Raw genomic sequence first — 18,846 nt, 5'->3', positions numbered from 1 at the left:
TGTGCGGGCACCCTCCTTCCCCGTCTCCCCGGGCTGGAGCTCTAATCTTATTCCAGAGCCCTGAACTCCAGCTGTTCCGGCCTTGCTTCGGCTGCCAATCTGATGTGTTGTCGAAAGCTTTCATGGCCGGGATCACAGGGTTGCTGTGTGTTTTCCGGGCTGTATGGCCATGTTCTAGAAGTATTTTCTCCTGACGTTTCATCCACATCTATGGCAGGCATCCTCGGGTATTTATTGATGTATACTGTTTTGGGCTTGTCCCAGTGTGAGCCACTTCGAGTGCTTTGGGAGAGGGAGCGGGGTAAAATTATTACTATTAGTATTATTTATTATTAGTAAAGGTAAAGGTTTCCCCTGACATGACTGCATGGAACGCCGTTACCTTCCCGCCGGAGTGGTACCTATTGATATACTCACATTGGCATGTTTTCAAACTGCTTGGTTGGCAGAAGCTGGAGCTAACAGTGGGAGCTCACTCCCCTCCCCCCAGATTCGAACCTGCGACCTTTTGGTCTGCAAGTTCAGCAGTTCAGAGCTTTAACACACTGTGCCACTGGGGGGCTCCTTATTTATTATTATTTATTATTAATAATAATATTATTTATTAGTAGTAGTAGTAGTAGTTTTTGTTTTTTTTCCGTGTCAGGAGCAACTGGAGTTGCTTCTGGAGTGAGAGAATTGGCCGTCTGCAAGGACGTTGCCCAGGGGACGCCCGGATGTTTTGATGTTTTTACCATCCTTGTGGGAGGCTTCTCTCATGTCCCCGCATGGAGCTGGAGCTGATAGAGGGAGCTCATCCACACTCTCCCCAGGTGGGATTCGAACCTGGCAGCTTTCAGGTCAGCAACCCAACCTTCAAGTCACTTAGTCCACTACGCCATCTGGGGGCTCCTAGTAGTAGTAGTAGTAGTAGTATTATATATAGTAGTAGTAGTATATGTGATTATATTGGGCTTATTCCCCGTGTGAGCCGCCCTAAGTCCCCAGCTGGGGAGATGGAGGCGGCATTCAAAAATAAATTTATTAGTATTATTATGAGTATTAGTAGTAATAGTAATAGTAGTAGTATTATATATAGTAGTAGTATATGTGATTATATTGGGCTTGTTCCCCGTGTGAGCCGCCGTAAGTCCCCAGCTGGGGAGATGGAGGCGGAATACAAAAATGAATGTATTATTATTATTATGAGTATTAGTAGTTATAGTAATAGTAGTAGTATTATATATAGTAGTAGTATATGAGATTATATTGGGCTTGTTCCTGGTGTGAGCTGCCCCGAGTCCCCAGCTGGGGAGATGGAGGTGGCATGCAAAAATAAATTTATTATTATTAGTAGTAGTAGTATTAGTATTAGTAGTAATAGTAGTAGTAGTAGTAGTAGTAGTATTATATATAGTAGTAGTATATGTGATTATATTGGGCTTGTTCCCCGTGTGAGCCGCCCTAAGTCCCCAGCTGGGGAGATGGAGGCGGAATACAAAAATGAATGTATTATTATTATTATGAGTATTAGTAGTAATAGTAGTAGTATTATATATAGTAGTAGTATATGAGATTATATTGGGCTTATTCCCCGTGTGAGCTGCCCTGAGTCCCCAGCTGGGGAGATGGAGGTGGCATGCAAAAATAAATTTATTATTATTAGTAGTAGTATTAGTATTAGTAGTAATAGTAGTAGTAGTAGTATTATATATAGTAGTAGTATATGTGATTATATTGGGCTTGTTCCTGGTGTGAGCTGCCCCGAGTCCCCAGCTGGGGAGATGGAGGTGGCATGCAAAAATAAATTTATTATTATTAGTAGTAGTATTAGTAGTAATAGTAGTAGTAGTAGTATTTTATATATAGTAGTAGTATATGTGATTATATTGGGCTTGTTCCTGGTGTGAGCTGCCCCGAGTCCCCAGCTGGGGAGATGGAGGTGGCATACAAAAATAAATTTATTATTATTATTATTATTATTAGTAGTAGTAGTAGTAGTACTATTTGGCAAAGATCTGTAAAAGTTGTGAGTATAATATGGCCTGAATGCCATACAGACACCCAATCCTGTAATTCAGTGGAATATTGTGATATATTTTAGGACAGGCATTGAAAGAAATTCATCTCCTTCCCTTCCTCAAGAAAACCTGAAAGTCGCCGCAAGTGAACAGGCAACACAAGGACACATACACACGCACACGTGTGCATGTATGGCAAAATTTAGGAAAATGTAGCTTTCCAGGGACTAATTGAATTTCTATTCTGTATCAAGCCAAGTTGACATTCCTCTAATACACTCTGATACACTCCCATCCTCGCAACTCCGGAATTGAAAGGGGAGCTTTGTAAATATAAATCAGATTGCCACCCAGCGACAGCCTGGTTCAAGTTCCTTGTATTTGCTTAAACCAGGGGTCCCCAAACTTTTTAAGTGGAGGGCCAGTTCATGGCCCTCAGACTGTTGAGGGGCCGAATTATCATTTGAAAAAAAAATATACAAATTCCTATGCACACTGCACGTGTCTTATTTGTAGTGCAAAAAAAAAAAAAAACCCCAACAATTATTTATTTATTCATTTATTTATTTACTAAATTGATACCCCACTCTGTCTCACCCTGAAGGGGACTAAGTGCGGCTTACAAGTTGTATGTACATACACAATATTATATTATTAGCATAGCACAATATTAGCATTATATATTACTATATATATTAGTAATATTATTAGTAATATTACATTTAATATATAATATGCAATTAATATTATTATATTACACAATATTATTATATTGTATTATTATTATTATTATTAGCCACCTGGAGTCCCCTATTGGGTGAGAAGGGAGGGGTAGAAATACGGTAATAAATAAATAAATAAATATTATATTGTATTATATTATAAGATTATTATCAATATTATATGTATACACAATATATTATATTATTCGGATTGCACAGTATTAGTAAATTAAAGAACAATACAATATTTAAAAATAAAAACAATTTTAACCAACATACTGTGTAAAATCAGGATTTCAATGGGAAGTGTGGGTCTGCTTCTGGCCAATGAGATAGTCAAGCTAAGTAGGATTGTTGTTGTTGTGTCTTCAAGTCATTTTGGACTTTAGGTGAACCTAAGTCTAAAACTGAGGGTGGGGGCCAGGTCAATGACCTTGGAGGGCCGCATCCGCCCCCGGGCCTTAGTTTGGGGACCCCTGGCTTAAACCTTGTGAAGCACTGATTTTTCCCAGCTTGTATCCTCCTTTTAAAGTGCCTTTTAGCAAAGGCTCTGTGTTGAGAGCAGTCTGTATTTTTCTTTTTGCCAACACAATGCTGCCACTAGCTGGCCTTTGTAAGGTATTGCACGTGCTTTGATAACCCTTTTAAAGCCTTTTTAAGGCCTTAACCAGGGGTCCTCAAACTTTTAAAGCAGAGGTCCACAATCCTTCAGACTGTTGAGGGGCCGAATTATCATTTGGAAAAAAAAAACAAACAAATTCCTATGCACACTGCACATATCTTATTTGTAGTGCAAAACAACAACAATAACAATGAAAGAACAATACAATATTTAAAATTGAAAACAATTTTAACCAACATAAACCTATCAGGATTTCAATGGGAAGTGTGGGCCTGCTTCTGGCCAATGAGATAGTCAGGTTAATTAGGATTGTTGTTGTTGTTGTTGTTGTGTGTCTTCAAGTCATTTCAGACTTTGGGCGAGCCTAAGTCTAAAATTATTTATTTATTCATTTACTACATTTATTTACTACATTTATATCTCACCCTTCTCATCCTGAAGGGAACTCAGAGCATCTGTATGTACAGACAATATATTATATTATTGGCATAGCACAATATTAGCATTATATATTACTATATTGAACTATACCACTATACTGTAATATTATATGTAATATATGATATATAATTAATATTATTATATGGTATTATTATTATTATTATATTGTATAAAATGGTAATATTATTATCAATATCATATGTATATACAATATATTATATTATTAAAACGGATATAAAAATATTATATTATAAATGAGGGTGGGGGCCAGGTAAATGACCTTGGAGGGTTGCATCCGGCCCCCGGGCCTTAGTTTGGGGACCCCTGGCCCTAACATTTAGGTTGTTTAATAATAGAATCCAGGTTGTTACTGAGTGAAGTTCATGAGTTGTTGTACTTATCTATCATAGAACAAAGCAACACTGCAGCGCCTTGCATCTATGCTTCATATCAGCACATTACGTTTACTTTTCTTTAAGAGGGACAGATGTGACTTTATTTTATGTCTTTTTAATTTTCATTTGCGCGTTTTTCGGTACTTGATATTATTGTATGTATGTTTTGTATCTCCGGGGAAATGGAGGCAAGGTATAAAAATTAAAAAATTATTATTATTATTATTATTATTATTATTATTATTATTATTATTATTATTATTATTAATTGTATGACAGAGCAAACAAGATAGACATGCTGGATTTCGTATCACAAAATCACAAGTCAAACACTTCCCAAGTGTCTAGGACTGTGTGATGTATTTTCGGATGATGCGCACAGATCCCAGTCGGGTGGCCTTTTGCAGTTGGCAGATCGTAATTTTGTCAATGTTTATTGTTTCCAAATGCCGGCTGAGATCTTTTGGCACGGCACCCAGTGTGCCCATCACCACCGGGACCATCTGTACAGCTCTAGTTTGTAGTGCGGTTTTCTTGTACTGATTTTTTGTCTGCTGTGCTTTGAGGAGTTTCTGATTTTTGACTTCAATCAGAGCAGGTTCTTCACTTTGCTTGACATATTCTGCCAGGGCATCTTCTTCTTCTTTGACTGCTTGTTTTACTTGTAATAGTCCTCTGCCCACTGATCTTCTAGGCAGACATAGCTGGTCAACATCACTGCGAGGGTGCAGTGAATGATGAATGGTCATGAGTTTTCTTGTTTTTCTGTCCAAATTGTCCAGTTCCGCCTGTGTCCAGTTTATGATGCCAGCAGTATATCTTATGACAGGTATGGTCCATCACCACCGGGACCACCTGCACTGGTTTCTGCCAGAATCGTCGTCGTATTATTATTATTATTATTATTATTATTATTATTATTATTATTATTATAAGCACATATGCATTGAAGAAGATGAGAATAATGATTGGATCAGAGTTGGACAGTCTTATCTTAAATTTGAGCTTTATGTAAATATTCAAAAACATTTAACCTACTGATGCCTCAATGTAATTTTTTTGGTATCTATTTTTATTTCTGAAATTTACCACCCTCGGCTTATACTGGAGTCAATGTTTTCCCAGTTTTTTGGTGGTAAAATTAGGTGCCTCGTCTTATATTCGGGTCGGCTTATACTCGAGTATATAGGCATTTTTATTTCTGAAATTTACCACCCTCGGCTTATACTGGAGTCAATGTTTTCCCAGTTTTTTGGTGGTAAAATTAGGTGCCTCGGCTTATATTCGGGTCGGCTTATACTCGAGTATATAGGCATTTTTATTTCTGAAATTTACCACCCTCGGCTTATACTGGAGTCAATGTTTTCCCAGTTTTTTGGTGGTAAAATTAGGTGCCTCGGCTTATATTCGGGTCGGCTTATACTTGAGTATATAGGCATTTTTATTTCTGAAATTTACCACCCTCGGCTTATACTGGAGTCAATGTTTTCCCAGTTTTTTGGTGGTAAAATTAGGTGCCTCGGCTTATATTCGGGTCGGCTTATACTTGAGTATATAGGCATTTTTATTTCTGAAATTTACCACCCTCGGCTTATACTGGAGTCAATGTTTTCCCAGTTTTTGGTGGTAAAATTAGGTGCCTCTGCTTATATTCAGGTCGGCTTATACTCGAGTATATGTGGTACTTCCCAATGAATGTCAGGTGGTGCAATGCCGGCTAAGCAGTATAATTTATCCAGTGGTGTAGGGTGTAAACATCCATGTCTCATTAAGGGCCACATCCACTGTTTTAACGTGGTGAGATGTATTCCACCCTGAGCATTCAGTAGCAGAGTATGCCTCTAATTCCATTTTTTCCTGTTCTTTTCTTCCCCAGAGTAAACGGGACCATCTCCTCATGAATGTCAAATGGTACTACCGTCAATCCGAAGTTCCGGATTCGGTCTATCAGCACTTGGTTCAAGACCGGCACAACGAAAACGGTAAGCTCTGGAAAGGGATCCTATCCCATTATTCCTTTGGAAAGCTCAAAGCGGCTTATGCTGGCATGCTGGGCTCTTGGCTGACCGACCGAGGGCTTAGCTTAGCATGCCAGGAGCATCCTCTTCCTTCAGACCATTGTCTGGGACACACAGCCAGAGACAAAAGGACAAGGGACTCGTGGAGTTAAATCCTGATTGACTGACAGCAGAAGGATCCTATTCACCACCCTGTCGCTTTTTGGGCATTGGAAAATTGCTCTCTTTTTTGCCCTGATCCTCTTTTGTTCCAACAGAGAGCTCCTTATGTGTCAGTCCTTTCAAAAGAAAATGTAAAACTTTGTCATGGAGTTGATCCTTATCCTCCATGACTGTACACATGATCATTGAGATATTTATCATGCATATCTATATATATAAAAGAGTGATGGCATCAGGGCAGCGGACAAAACAACAAAACTACAGGCCCCCCAACCTCGAAATTTGACAACACAACCCATCATTCACGGCTCTAGGTTGATACAGCAAAAGGAAAAGGAAAATAAAGTCCTAATTACAGGGAGAGGAATAAGTTTTTATCCAATTGCTGCCAGTTTGAAGGCTAAGTTCTGCCCACTTGGTCTCCTAGCAACCTCCTCAGCCCAGGGGACAGGCACAGTTAGGCCTCACTTAGGCCTCTTCCACAGATTATCAGATTTTAACTGGATTATATGGCAGTGTAGACTCAAGGCCCTTCCACACAGCTATATTACCCATTTAGAATCTTATATTATCTGCTTTGAACTGGATTATCTTGACTCCAAACTGCCATATAATCAATTTCAGTGTGCATTCTAAACATAAAGACAACCATACAACAAACATTCAATACCACCACTACCTCAACAATTTCTCACCAACACCACCAGACAACGCCACAGCAACGCGTGGCCGGGCACAGCTAGTGGTTTAGTATAATTTGTGGTTTGGTTCCTGGGGACCCTCTGTATACGAAAATCCATGAATGCCATATGATCTATATATATAAATGAGTGATGGCATCACGGCGACCCACAAAACTACAGGCCCCCCAACCTCAAAATTTGACAATACAACCCATCATCCACGGCTCTAGGTTGATACAACAAAAAGAAAAGAAAAATAAAGTCCTAATTAGAGGGAGAGAAATAATTGCTTTTATCCAATTGCTGCCAGTTAGAAGGCTAAGCTCTGCCCACTTGGTCTCCTAGCAACCCACTCAACCCAGGGTACAGGCAAAGTTAGGTCTCACTTAGGCCTCTTCCACACTGCCTATAAAATACAGACACCACCAGACAATGCCACAGCAACGCGTGGCCGGGCACAGCTAGTGATATATACTCACACACCCCGTATATACTCGAGCATAAGCCGACCCAAATATAAGCCGAGACACCTAATTTTACCACAAAAAAAACTGGGTTTAATAGGCTTCTCCTTAATCTCTCATTATTCAACATATTCGCTTATCCAACGTTCTAACCGGCCCGTTTATGTTGGATAAGTGAGAATCTACTGTAATATAATACATTGTATATACATATAATATTGATAATAATATTATAATGTAATACAATATAATAATAATAATAATAATAATAATAATAATAATAATAATAATAATAATAATAAAAACACTATTATAATTGTATATTTATATTACATGTGAAATTACTAATAATATCGCAATATAGTGGTATAGTACAACATAGTTATATAATGCTTATATTGTGCTATGCTAATAATATAATATATTGTATGTACATATAACTTATAAGCTGGCCTGAGTCCCCTTCGGGGTGAGAAGGATGGGATATAAATGTCGCTAATAATAATAATAATAATAATAATAATAATAATAATAATATAGTAATATATAATGCTTATATTGTGCTATGCTAATAATATAATATCTTGTATGTACATATAACTTATAAGCCGGCCTGAGTCCCCTTTGGGGTGAGAAGGGCGGGATATAAATGTCGCTAATAATAATAATAATAATAATAATAATAATAATAATAATAATAATAAAGTAATATATAATGCTTATATTGTGCTATGCTAATAATATAATATCTTGTATGTACATATAACTTATAAGCCGGCCTGAGTCCCCTTTGGGGTGAGAAGGGCGGGATATAAATGTCGCTAATAATAATAATAATAATAATAATAATAATAATAATAATAATAATAATAAAGTAATATATAATGCTTATATTGTGCTATGCTAATAATATAATATCTTGTATGTACATATAACTTATAAGCCGGCCTGTGTCCCCTTTGGGGTGAGAAGGGCGGGATATAAATGTCGCTAATAATAATAATAATAATAATAATAATAATAATAAAGTAATATATAATGCTTATATTGTGCTATGCTAATAATATAATATCTTGTATGTACATATAACTTGTAAGCCACCCTGAGTCCCCTTCGGGGTGAGAAGGGCGGGATATAAATGTCGCTAATAAATAATAAATTATTATTATTATTATCATTATTATTATTTTGCCATGTCTCCATGTTGTGCATAGTTTCCCAAGGTCCACGTTAGACTGAAAGCTTGGGAAATTGAAGACTGAAAGAATCCTGAGTACAATGATAGATTTAACAGTGTGATGAATTCTTTTGCAGATTCTGGGCGTGAGCTGGTGATTACAGACCCAGTGATCAAGAACAGAGAGCTTTTCATTTCCGATTATGTTGACACCTATCATGCTGCTGCCCTCAGGTAAGGTGACCCAAACTGCTTGGCTTTTTGGGACTCTTTTTAGAGAGATAATGTATAGGTAAAGGTCAAGATTTTCCCCTGACATTAAGTCCAGTCGTGTCTGACTGGGGGTTAGTGCTCATCTCCTTTTCTAAGCCAAAGAGCCGGCGTTGTCCGTAGACACCTCCAAGGTCATGTGGCCACGGGCATGACTGCATGGAGCATTGTTACCTTCCCACCGGAGCAGTACCTATTCATCTACTCACATTGTCCATAGACACTTCCTAGGTCATGTGGCCATAGGCATGACTGCATGGAGCGCCGTTACCTTCCCACCGGAGTGGTACCTATTCATCTACTCACATTTGCATGTTTTTGAACTGCTAGGTTGGCAGAAGCTGGAGCTAACAGCGGGAGCTCACTCCGCTCCCCAGATTCGGACCACCGACCTTTTGGTCAGCAAGTTCAGCATCTCAGCGTCACTAGGAGCTCCTGAGATACCGTATATACTCAAGTATAAGTCGACCCGAATATAAGTCGAGGCACAAAAAAACTTGGAAAACATTGACTCCAGTATAAGCTGAGGGTGGTAAATTTCAGAAATTAAAATAGATACAGTAGAGTCTCACTTATCCAAGCTAAATGGGCCAGCAGAAGCTTGGATAAGCGAATATCTTGGATAATAAGGAGGGATTAAGGAAAAGCCTATTAAACATCAAATTAGGTTATGATTTTACAAATGAAGCACCAAAACATCATGTTATACAACAAATTTGACAGAAAAAGTCATTCAATATGCAGTAATGTTATGTTGTAATTACTGTATTTATGAATTTAGCACCAAAATATCACAATATACAGTACAGTCTCACTTATCCAACGTTCTGGATTATCCAACGCATTTTTGTAGTCAATATTTTAAATTCATTGTGATATTTTGGTGCTAAATTCATAAATACAGTAATTACTACATAGTATTACTGGGTATTGAACTACTTTTTCTGCAAAATTTGTTGTAAAACATGATGTTTTGGTTCTTAATTTGTAAAATCATAACCTAATTTGATGTTTAATAGGCTTTTCCTTAATCTAGCCTTATTATCCAACATATTCACTTATCCAGCGTTCAGCCAGCCCGTTTATGTTGGATAAGTGAGACTCTACTGTATTGAAAACATTGACTACAAAAATGGCTTGGATTATCCAGAGGCTTGGATAAGCGAGGCTTGGATAAGTGAGACTCTACTGTACCAATAAAATTAGATTAATTGAGGCATCCGTAGGTCAAATATTTTTGAATATTTACATAAAGCTCAAATTTAAGACTGTCCAGCTCTGATCAAATCCTTATTCTCATCTTCTTCAATGTCAATGTGCTTATGTATCCTTTTAATAATAATAGAGTAAAATAATACATGTAATAATAATAATAATAAATACAGTAAAATAATACATGTAATAATAAATAGAGTAAAACAATACATGTAATAATAATAATAAGATCAGAGTGAAATAATACATGTATCAATAATAATCAAAATAAAATAAATGTAATAGTAGCAACAATAGAGAAAAGTAATAAATGTAACAATACCAATAATAATAGAGAAAAGTAATAAATGTAATAATACCAATAATAATAGAGAAAAGTAATAAATGTAATAATACCAATAATAATAGAGAAAAGTAATAAATGTAATAATACCAATAATAATAGAGAAAAGTAATAAATGTAACAATACCAATAATAATAGAGAAAAGTAATAAATGTAATAATACCAGTAATAATAGAGAAAAGTAATAAATGTAACAATACCAATAATAATAGAGAAAAGTAATAAATGTAATAATACCAATAATAATAGAGAAAAGTAATAAATGTAATAATACCAATAATAATAGAGAAAAGTAATAAATGTAACAATACCAATAATAATAGAGAAAAGTAATAAATGTAATAATACCAGTAATAATAGAGAAAAGTAATAAATGTAACAATACCAATAATAATAGAGAAAAGTAATAAATGTAATAATACCAATAATAATAGAGAAAAGTAATAAATGTAACAATACCAATAATAATAGAGAAAAGTAATAAATGTAATAATACCAGTAATAATAGAGAAAAGTAATAAATGTAACAATACCAATAATAATAGAGAAAAGTAATAAATGTAATAATACCAGTAATAATAGAGGAAAGTAATAAATGTAATAATACCAATAATAATAGAGAAAAGTAATAAATGTAATAATACCAATGTGATGTCTTGCTTGGTTTCCTATTCTTGGGTGGAATGTTCCATTGGCTCTCATTTTGGGGGGTGTAGGTTTGGATGAGATGGTTCAGCCTGGGAGCTAATCTCTAGAGGCCTTTTTCCCTCCATTTGGCATTCCTGAGTAAAACCTCTTTGAGATTGGTCTTAGAATTTGGTCTGGGTTCTTTGACCTGGCAAATTCAAACAGGCAACATAAATCACCTACTTACCTGATAGTGAAGTACTTACCTTATGTACTTACCACATAGGTCATAATTTAGGTACTTACCATATAGTTATTATACCTCATAGTTTACCTCATAGCTTTGAACTTACCTTATAGTTCACCTCATAGTCATTATAGATAATAGGCATGTCCAGTCGATGAAAAAAATGTTTCAATTCTCGTTTCTAAAGTAAGGGGGTGCTGGCGCTTCGATATAGAAAGTATTTCCGATTTTTTCACCCAAAAATTTCGGATATTTCCGAAAATTCGTAATGATTCCAAATGTTTCTAAAATGGCGGATGCGCATGCGCAATCGCTATACACCGGCCTTGTATGGCAATCTTCCATGTGGACGCAGAGGACGTTAGCCCCCACCTTTGCATCCATCGTGGAAGCTTCTGATTGGCCGGGGAGCGGCAGCCATGTTAGGCTGTGCTAAGCTCCCATTCATGGTAGGTTGAAGAAACAATATATATATATATATATTTATTTATTTATTTATTTATTTAAAAAATTTGGGGGGAAAAAATAACGAAACATGAAGAGACAATTAGAGAATGGGCCAACAATGGTTCGAATTACATTGCTGGTTGCGCTGTGAGACAATAGAGTGCGTATCAAAAAGCGAGAACAATCCGAAATAATTCCGATATACGATTCAAAACAATTTTTGGACATGTCTAATAGATAGTTCATTATAGCTGGTACTTACCACATAGGTCATAGTTTAGGTACTTACCTCAAAGATAGCAAAGCTGATAGTTTACCTCACAGCTTATGTACTTACCATTATGCATAGAGCTTATAGTTTCTTCATAGTTAGAACTTATAGTCTCCTCATAGCTTTAGGTACTTAACACCATAGCTGGTACTTACCTCACCTCACAGTCTAGTACAGTAGAGTCTCACTTATCCAAGCTAAACGGGCCGGCAGAAGCTTGGATAAGCGAATATCTTGGATAATAAGGAGGGATTAAGGAAAAGCCTATTAAACATCAAATTAGGTTATGATTTTACAAATGAAGCACCAAAACATCATGTTATACAACAAATTTGACAGAAAAAGCAGTTCAATACACAGTAATGCTACATAGTAATTACTGTATCTGCGAATTTAGCACCAAAATATCACGATATATTGAAAACATTGACTACAACAATGCGTTGGATAATCCAGAACGTTGGATAAGTGAGACTCTACTGTATATTTTTATATCAGTTTTAATAATATAATATATTGTATATACATATAAGATTGATACTAATATTATGTTACACAATATAATACTAATAATAATACCATATAATAATATTAATTATATGTTATATATTACATATAATATTACAGTATAGTGGTATAGTTCAATATAGTAATATATGATGCTAATATTGTGCTATGCTAATAATATAATATACTAGCTGTGCCCGGCCACGCGTTGCTGTGGCAAAGTATGGTGGTATGGGAAATAAAGTATTGAGGAATTGGTGGTAGTTAAGGTAAAGGGTCCCCTGGGCTGAGTGGGTTGCTAGGAGGCCAAGTGAGCGGAGCTTAGCCTTCTAACTGGCAGCAATTGGTTAAAAACCATTATTCCTCTCCCTCTAATTAGGACTTTATTTTTCTTTTCTTTTCGTTGTATCAACCTGGAGGCATGGATGAGGGGTTGTGATGTCAATTTTCGAGGTTGTGGGGTGTTTACTTTTGTTGATTTGTCCGCTGCCGTGATGCCATCACTCTTTTATATATATAGATTGTTAGGTACATACAGCTGCTCTGAGTCCCCTTCGGGGTGAGAAGGGCGGGATATAAATGTAGTAAATAAATGCAGTAAATAAATAAATAATTTTAGACTTAGGCTTGCCCAAAGTCTGAAATGACTTGAAGACACACAACAACAACAATCCTAATTAACTTGACTATCTCATTAGCCAGAAGCAGACCCACACTTTCTATTGAAATCCTGATAGGTTTATGTTGGTTAAAATTGTTTTCATTTTAAAATATTGTATTGTTCTTTCATTGTTGTTGTTGCTGTTTTGCACTACAAAAAATAAGACATGTGCAGTGTGCATAGGAATTTGGTTTCTTCAGTTACACGTAAGCAACTCTTCACCCAAAGTGTGTGGCTGAATTTGTTATTTATTTGTTTGTTTTGTTTTTCCTCTTCTTTGCAGGGGGAAGTGTAACATTTCCCATTTCTCTGACATCTTTGCTGCTAGAGAGTTTAAAGCCCGCGTGGACTCCTTTTTCTACATTCTGGGCTACAATCCAGAGACCAGGTGAGTGGGCTGCCACCATATATATATATATATCAAAAGCTATAGATTTGAATGTATACAAATATCAATTTAGTCTCTTGTCTTTTACAAATTGCTCACTATGGGAGAGGAGAAGTAGCATCATATTTCAGCCTTGTGTGTCACATAGTTTAAAAAGAGGAATAAAAAGTAGCTTTCTTCCATTTTGCCTTATATTATTATTATTATTATTATTATTATTATTGTTGTTGTTGATATTAAGTCTAATTGTGTCCGACTCTGGGGGTTGGTTCTCATCTCCATTTCTAAGCCAAAGAGCCAGCGTTGTCCGTAGACACCTCCAAGGTCATGTGGCCATAGGCATGACTGCATTGAACACTGTTATTTTCCCACCAGAGCAGTACCTATTGATCTACTCACACTCTAGAGGTTGGTGCTCACCTCCATTTCTAAGCCAAAGAACTGGCGTTGTCCATAGACACCTCCAAGGTCATGTAGCCGGCATGACTGCATGGAGTGCTTTTACCTTCCCGCCAGAGCAGTACCTATTGATCTACTCACACTCTGGGGGTTGGTGCTCATCTCCATTTCTAAGCTGAAGAGCCGGCGTTGTCCGTAGACACCTCCAAGGTCATGTGGCCATTGGCATGACTGCATGGAGCATCGTTACTTTCCCACCAGAGCAGTACCTATTGATCTACTCACGCTCTAGAGGTCGGTGCTCACCTCCATCTCTAAGCCGAAGAGCCGGCGTTGCCCGTAGACACCTCCAAGGTCATGTAGCCGGCATCACTGCATGGAGTGCTATTACTTTCCCAGAGCAGTACCTATTGATCTACTCACATTTGCATGTTTGAACTGCTAGGTTAGCAGAAGCTGGGGCTAATAGCGGGAGCTCACCTTGCTCCCCAGATTCGAACTGCTGACCTTTTGGTCTGCAAGTTTAGCAGCTCAGCACTTTAACATGCTGCACCATTGGGGGCTCCATTATTATTGTTATTGTTATTATTCTATAATTATAGAGTCCTGTAACCAAATTTGCGTGCTTGGAACCAGCCAAGCTATTAGATCATATGAAACTATCCAGTCCTTAAAAGTAGTGCAATTTTTTTCAGTGTCTTAGCAAAGGAATATTCAGTTGTGATCTTGAGAGAAATAATGAATTTGAAATGTCTCTGTTTATTGTTGTTTTGCATATGTTTTATTGCCAAGGTATGAGGAAGGTTTTCATGTTTTGGTACACATATTATTACTGTGGCTAGGGAAGATTTTGTTGTATTTATCATGTCGGAAGCAAATTGAGAATGCAGCTATAATGTATATATTAAAAAAACACAAACAACGTGAAAAACTTGGCATCGTTTGACCAGAAACTGGCTACTTGGAATGCCTCTGGTGTCGCTGTGAAAATATAATGGATATGGCAGGGCTTAGACTGCATTGTAGTAAGTGGTCTGGTTTGTTTTTCTGCACACTCGTATGTTGTGGACTCCACTTTGTGGCTCCATTTCTTAAGATTGGCTCTGCATCTCGTGGTGCCAGAACACCTTCTAAGTCGCCCAGTCTTCTGTGTGCCCAGGAGGAAGCCACGGATTGAAGTTCCGAGTTTTAGCCTGCCACTTTTGGACTCTTGCTTGCTGAGGTGTTCCTGCATGTATCTCTGTAGATCTTAGGAAGCTATTTCTTGAGTTAAGGCATTGGTTGATATCCAAACGGAGGATGGGCTGGAGATGTCACTACCTTGGTCCTTTCTTAACGGCTCCTACTTCCTAACGGATATCAGGTGGTGCAATACTAGCTAAACAGTATAATTTTTCTAGCGGTGTAGGGCGTAGACATCTATGATAATGTGGCATGACTAATTAAGAGCCACATCGACTATTTTAACGTGGTGAGATGTATTCCACACTGGGCATGCATATTAGCAGAGTCGTAGAGCGCAAAGGCATATGTCTTCACTGTGTCAGGTTATGCCAGTCAGCCTTCGTATGATATTATTTCTAGCGACCACTTTTTGCTTGATATTCAAGCAATGCTTCTTGTAAGTCAGAAAACAGTCCAGAGTAACTCCCACGTATTTGTGTGTGCTGCAATGCTCCAGTGGAATTCCTTCCCAGGTCATCCTCAGAGCTCAAAATGCTTGCCTGTTGTTAAAATGAAAACCACATGTTTGCGCTTTCAATGGATTAGGAATGATCTAGTTTTCCCTGTAATAGGCAGTAAGAGCACCTAAAGCTTCAGAGAGCTTCTGTTCAACCATTTCAAAGCTCCCTGCTTGAGCGGTGATGGCACAATCGTCAGCATAGATGAAAGATTTCGATACTGGCTGATGTTATTGTTATCCTCTCCCATTTTTTTAAAAATCAAGCCCTATTCTTTTCGTGTTTAATAGTTGTATTTAATTCACCATTCCAAGCAGACTTGATCTAGAAATCCCATTTCTGAAATTGTGACGTTCACGGTGGCACTCCCATAGCTATGTGTTCTGGTTTTCTCAAAGAGAACCAATTTAGACATGCTATCAGAAATGCTCCAATGTGGTTGTGTGTGGTTCTCTCTTGATGTTTCTCCCACATCTATGGCAGGCATCCTCAGAGGTTGTGAGGTCTGTTGGAAACGAGGCAAGTGGGGTTTATAGATCTGTGGAATGATGTCCAGGGTGGGAGAAAGAACTCTTGTGAATGTTGACATTGGCCACCTTGATTAGCACTGAATAGCCTTAAAGATTTAAAGCCAGGCTGCTTCCTGCTTGGGGAATCCTTTGTTGGGAGGTGTTAGCTAGCCCTGATTATTTCCTCTGGAATTCTGTTTTCTGAGTGTTGCTCTTTATTTACTGTCCTGATGTTAGAGTTTTTTTTAATACTGGAAGCCAGATTGTGTTCATTTTCTTGGTTTCCTCCTTTCTATTGAAATTGTCCACATGCTTGTGGATTTCAGTGGTTTCTCTGTGTCATTTGACATGGTGGTTATGAGAGTGGTCCAGCTTTTGTTGGGAGGTGTTAGCTGGCTCTGATTGTTTCCTGTCAGGAATTCCCCTGTTTTCTGAGTTTTGTCCTTTATTTACTGTCCTGGTTCTAGAGTTTTTAAAAACGTTGGTAGCCAGATTTTTGTTCATTTTCATGGTTTCCTCCTTTCTGTTGGAATTGTCCACATGCTTGTGGATTTCAATGACTTCTCTGTGGTGTCTGACATGGTGGTTGTGAGAGTGGTCCGGCATTTCTGTGTTCTCAAATAAGATGCTGTATCCAGGTTGGTTCATGAAGTCCTCTGCTAGGGCTGGATTCTCTAGTTGACTTAGTCTGCTAACACCTCCCAACAAAGGATTCCCCATTCCTATCCTATATTGGCTCCTTGATTTCGTTTCTAAAATTAGTGGATGATGGGAAAGGTGTTTCTTCATACAAACATACGTTGTTGTTGAGGAGTTGCCCACCTACCAGGTTCTCAGAATTATCTTGCATGATTAAGGTCTTTAGGCACTGCAAACAGCGTGCTGATCACCACTGGGACCACCTTGACTAGCTTGTGCCAGAGTCTTTGCAGTCCGATCTTCAAATCCTCATATCTTGTCAGCTTTTCCAGTTGCTTCATGTTGATTCTGCTGTCACCAGGGATGCTGTCACATCAACGATCCATTATTATTATTATTATTATTATTATTATTATTATTATTATTATTATTATTATTATTCGATACACAGCGAGATTAGTACATAGCAAATAAGTTCACTATGTTGGCCTTTCTATTGGATCACATGTCAGACAGTTCCCAAGTGTCTAGGACTATGTGATGTATCAGCAAATAATAATAATAATAATAATAATAATAATAATAATAATAATAATAATAATAATAATATGCCAATCACCTTTGGGACCACCTTGACTAGCTTGTACCAGAGTCTTTGTAGTTTAATCTTCAAATCCTCATACGGTGTAAGCTTTTCCAGTTGCTTCATGTCGATTCTGTTGTCGCCATCGATGATCCATTATTATTATTATTATTATTATTATTATTATTATTATTATTATTATTATTATTAGATTAGTACACAGCAAATAAGTTGAGTATGTTGGCCTTTGTATTGGATCACATGTCGGATGGTTCCCAAGTGTCTAGGACTATGTGATGCATCAGCAAATAACAATAATAATAATAATAATAATAATAATAATAATAATAATAATAATCTGTCAACTGCAAAAGGCCACCTTACCGCAAAGTGAAGACTGGAGAGAGTCTTATATTTTCCATGATAAGTTATGATGATGATGATGATGATGATGATGATGATTTGCTGATACATCACATAGTCCTAAACACTTGGGAAGTGTCCAACGTGTGATCCAATACAACAGCCAGCATAGTGATGTTGTTTGCTGTGTACTAATCTGGTTGTGTATTGAATAATCATCATCATCATCATCATCATCATCATCATCATCTGAAAATACATCACACTATCCTAAACACTTGGGAAGTGTTCGACTTGTAATTTTGTGATATGAAATCTGGCATATACATCTCTTTGTGTCAATAATAATAATAATAATAATAATAATAATAATAATAATAATTGCCAACTGCAAAAGGCCACCCTACTGGGATCTGCGCGCATCATCTGAAAATACATCACACAGTCCTAGACACTTGGGAAGTGTTCGACTTGTGATTTTGTGAAACGAAATCCAGAATATCTATCTTGTTTGCTGTGTCATGCAATGTCGTTGTGTCAATAATAATAATAATAATAATAATAATAATAATAATAATAATACACCACACAGCCCTATACGCTTGGGAAGTGTTCGACTTGTGATTATGCGAAATCCAGCATATCTATTTTGTTTGTTGTGTCATAATAAAATAATATATTAGGAGTTCTTCCTAATGTTCAGGTGGAATCTCCTTTCCTGTAGTATGGTGACATCAATGATCCAAACCTTTTTTTTTCCACAACTGTGATGTCTGGTGTGTTGTGTTCCAGAACTTTGTCAGTCTGGATTCGGAAGTCCCACAGTATCTTTGTGTGCTCATTGTCCAATACTTTTGCAGGTTTGTGATCCCACCAGTTCTTTGCTGCTGGGAGGTGGTCCTTGAGGCATAAGTTCCAATGAATCATTTAGGCCACATAGTTGTGCCTCTGTTTGTAGTCTGTCTGTGTGATTTTCTTACAGCAGCTGAGGATATGATCAATGGTTTCAT

The 18,846-nt window shown here is 37.2% G+C and overlaps 1 protein-coding gene across 11 annotated transcripts in view; it reads left to right on the top strand.

The window, feature by feature from the left end:
• Nucleotides 1-18,846, top strand: part of rere (arginine-glutamic acid dipeptide repeats) — a 384,137-nt gene that overhangs the window by 213,888 nt on the left and 151,403 nt on the right. For all 11 annotated transcript variants that reach the window (XM_062965666.1, XM_062965664.1, XM_062965661.1 and 8 more), the window contains exons 4-6: nucleotides 6,057-6,162; nucleotides 8,822-8,918; nucleotides 13,557-13,661. In XM_062965666.1, the coding sequence (XP_062821736.1) occupies nucleotides 6,057-6,162; nucleotides 8,822-8,918; nucleotides 13,557-13,661 (308 nt within the window). The remainder of the gene's footprint in view (nucleotides 1-6,056; nucleotides 6,163-8,821; nucleotides 8,919-13,556; nucleotides 13,662-18,846) is intronic.

This window comes from Anolis carolinensis, unplaced genomic scaffold (assembly GCF_035594765.1).
Source record: "Anolis carolinensis isolate JA03-04 unplaced genomic scaffold, rAnoCar3.1.pri scaffold_15, whole genome shotgun sequence".
In the NCBI taxonomy this organism is placed as follows: Eukaryota; Metazoa; Chordata; class Lepidosauria; order Squamata; family Dactyloidae; genus Anolis; species Anolis carolinensis.
The sequence above is the reverse complement of the archived record's forward strand: the minus strand, read 5'-3'. Positions and strand labels throughout refer to the sequence as shown.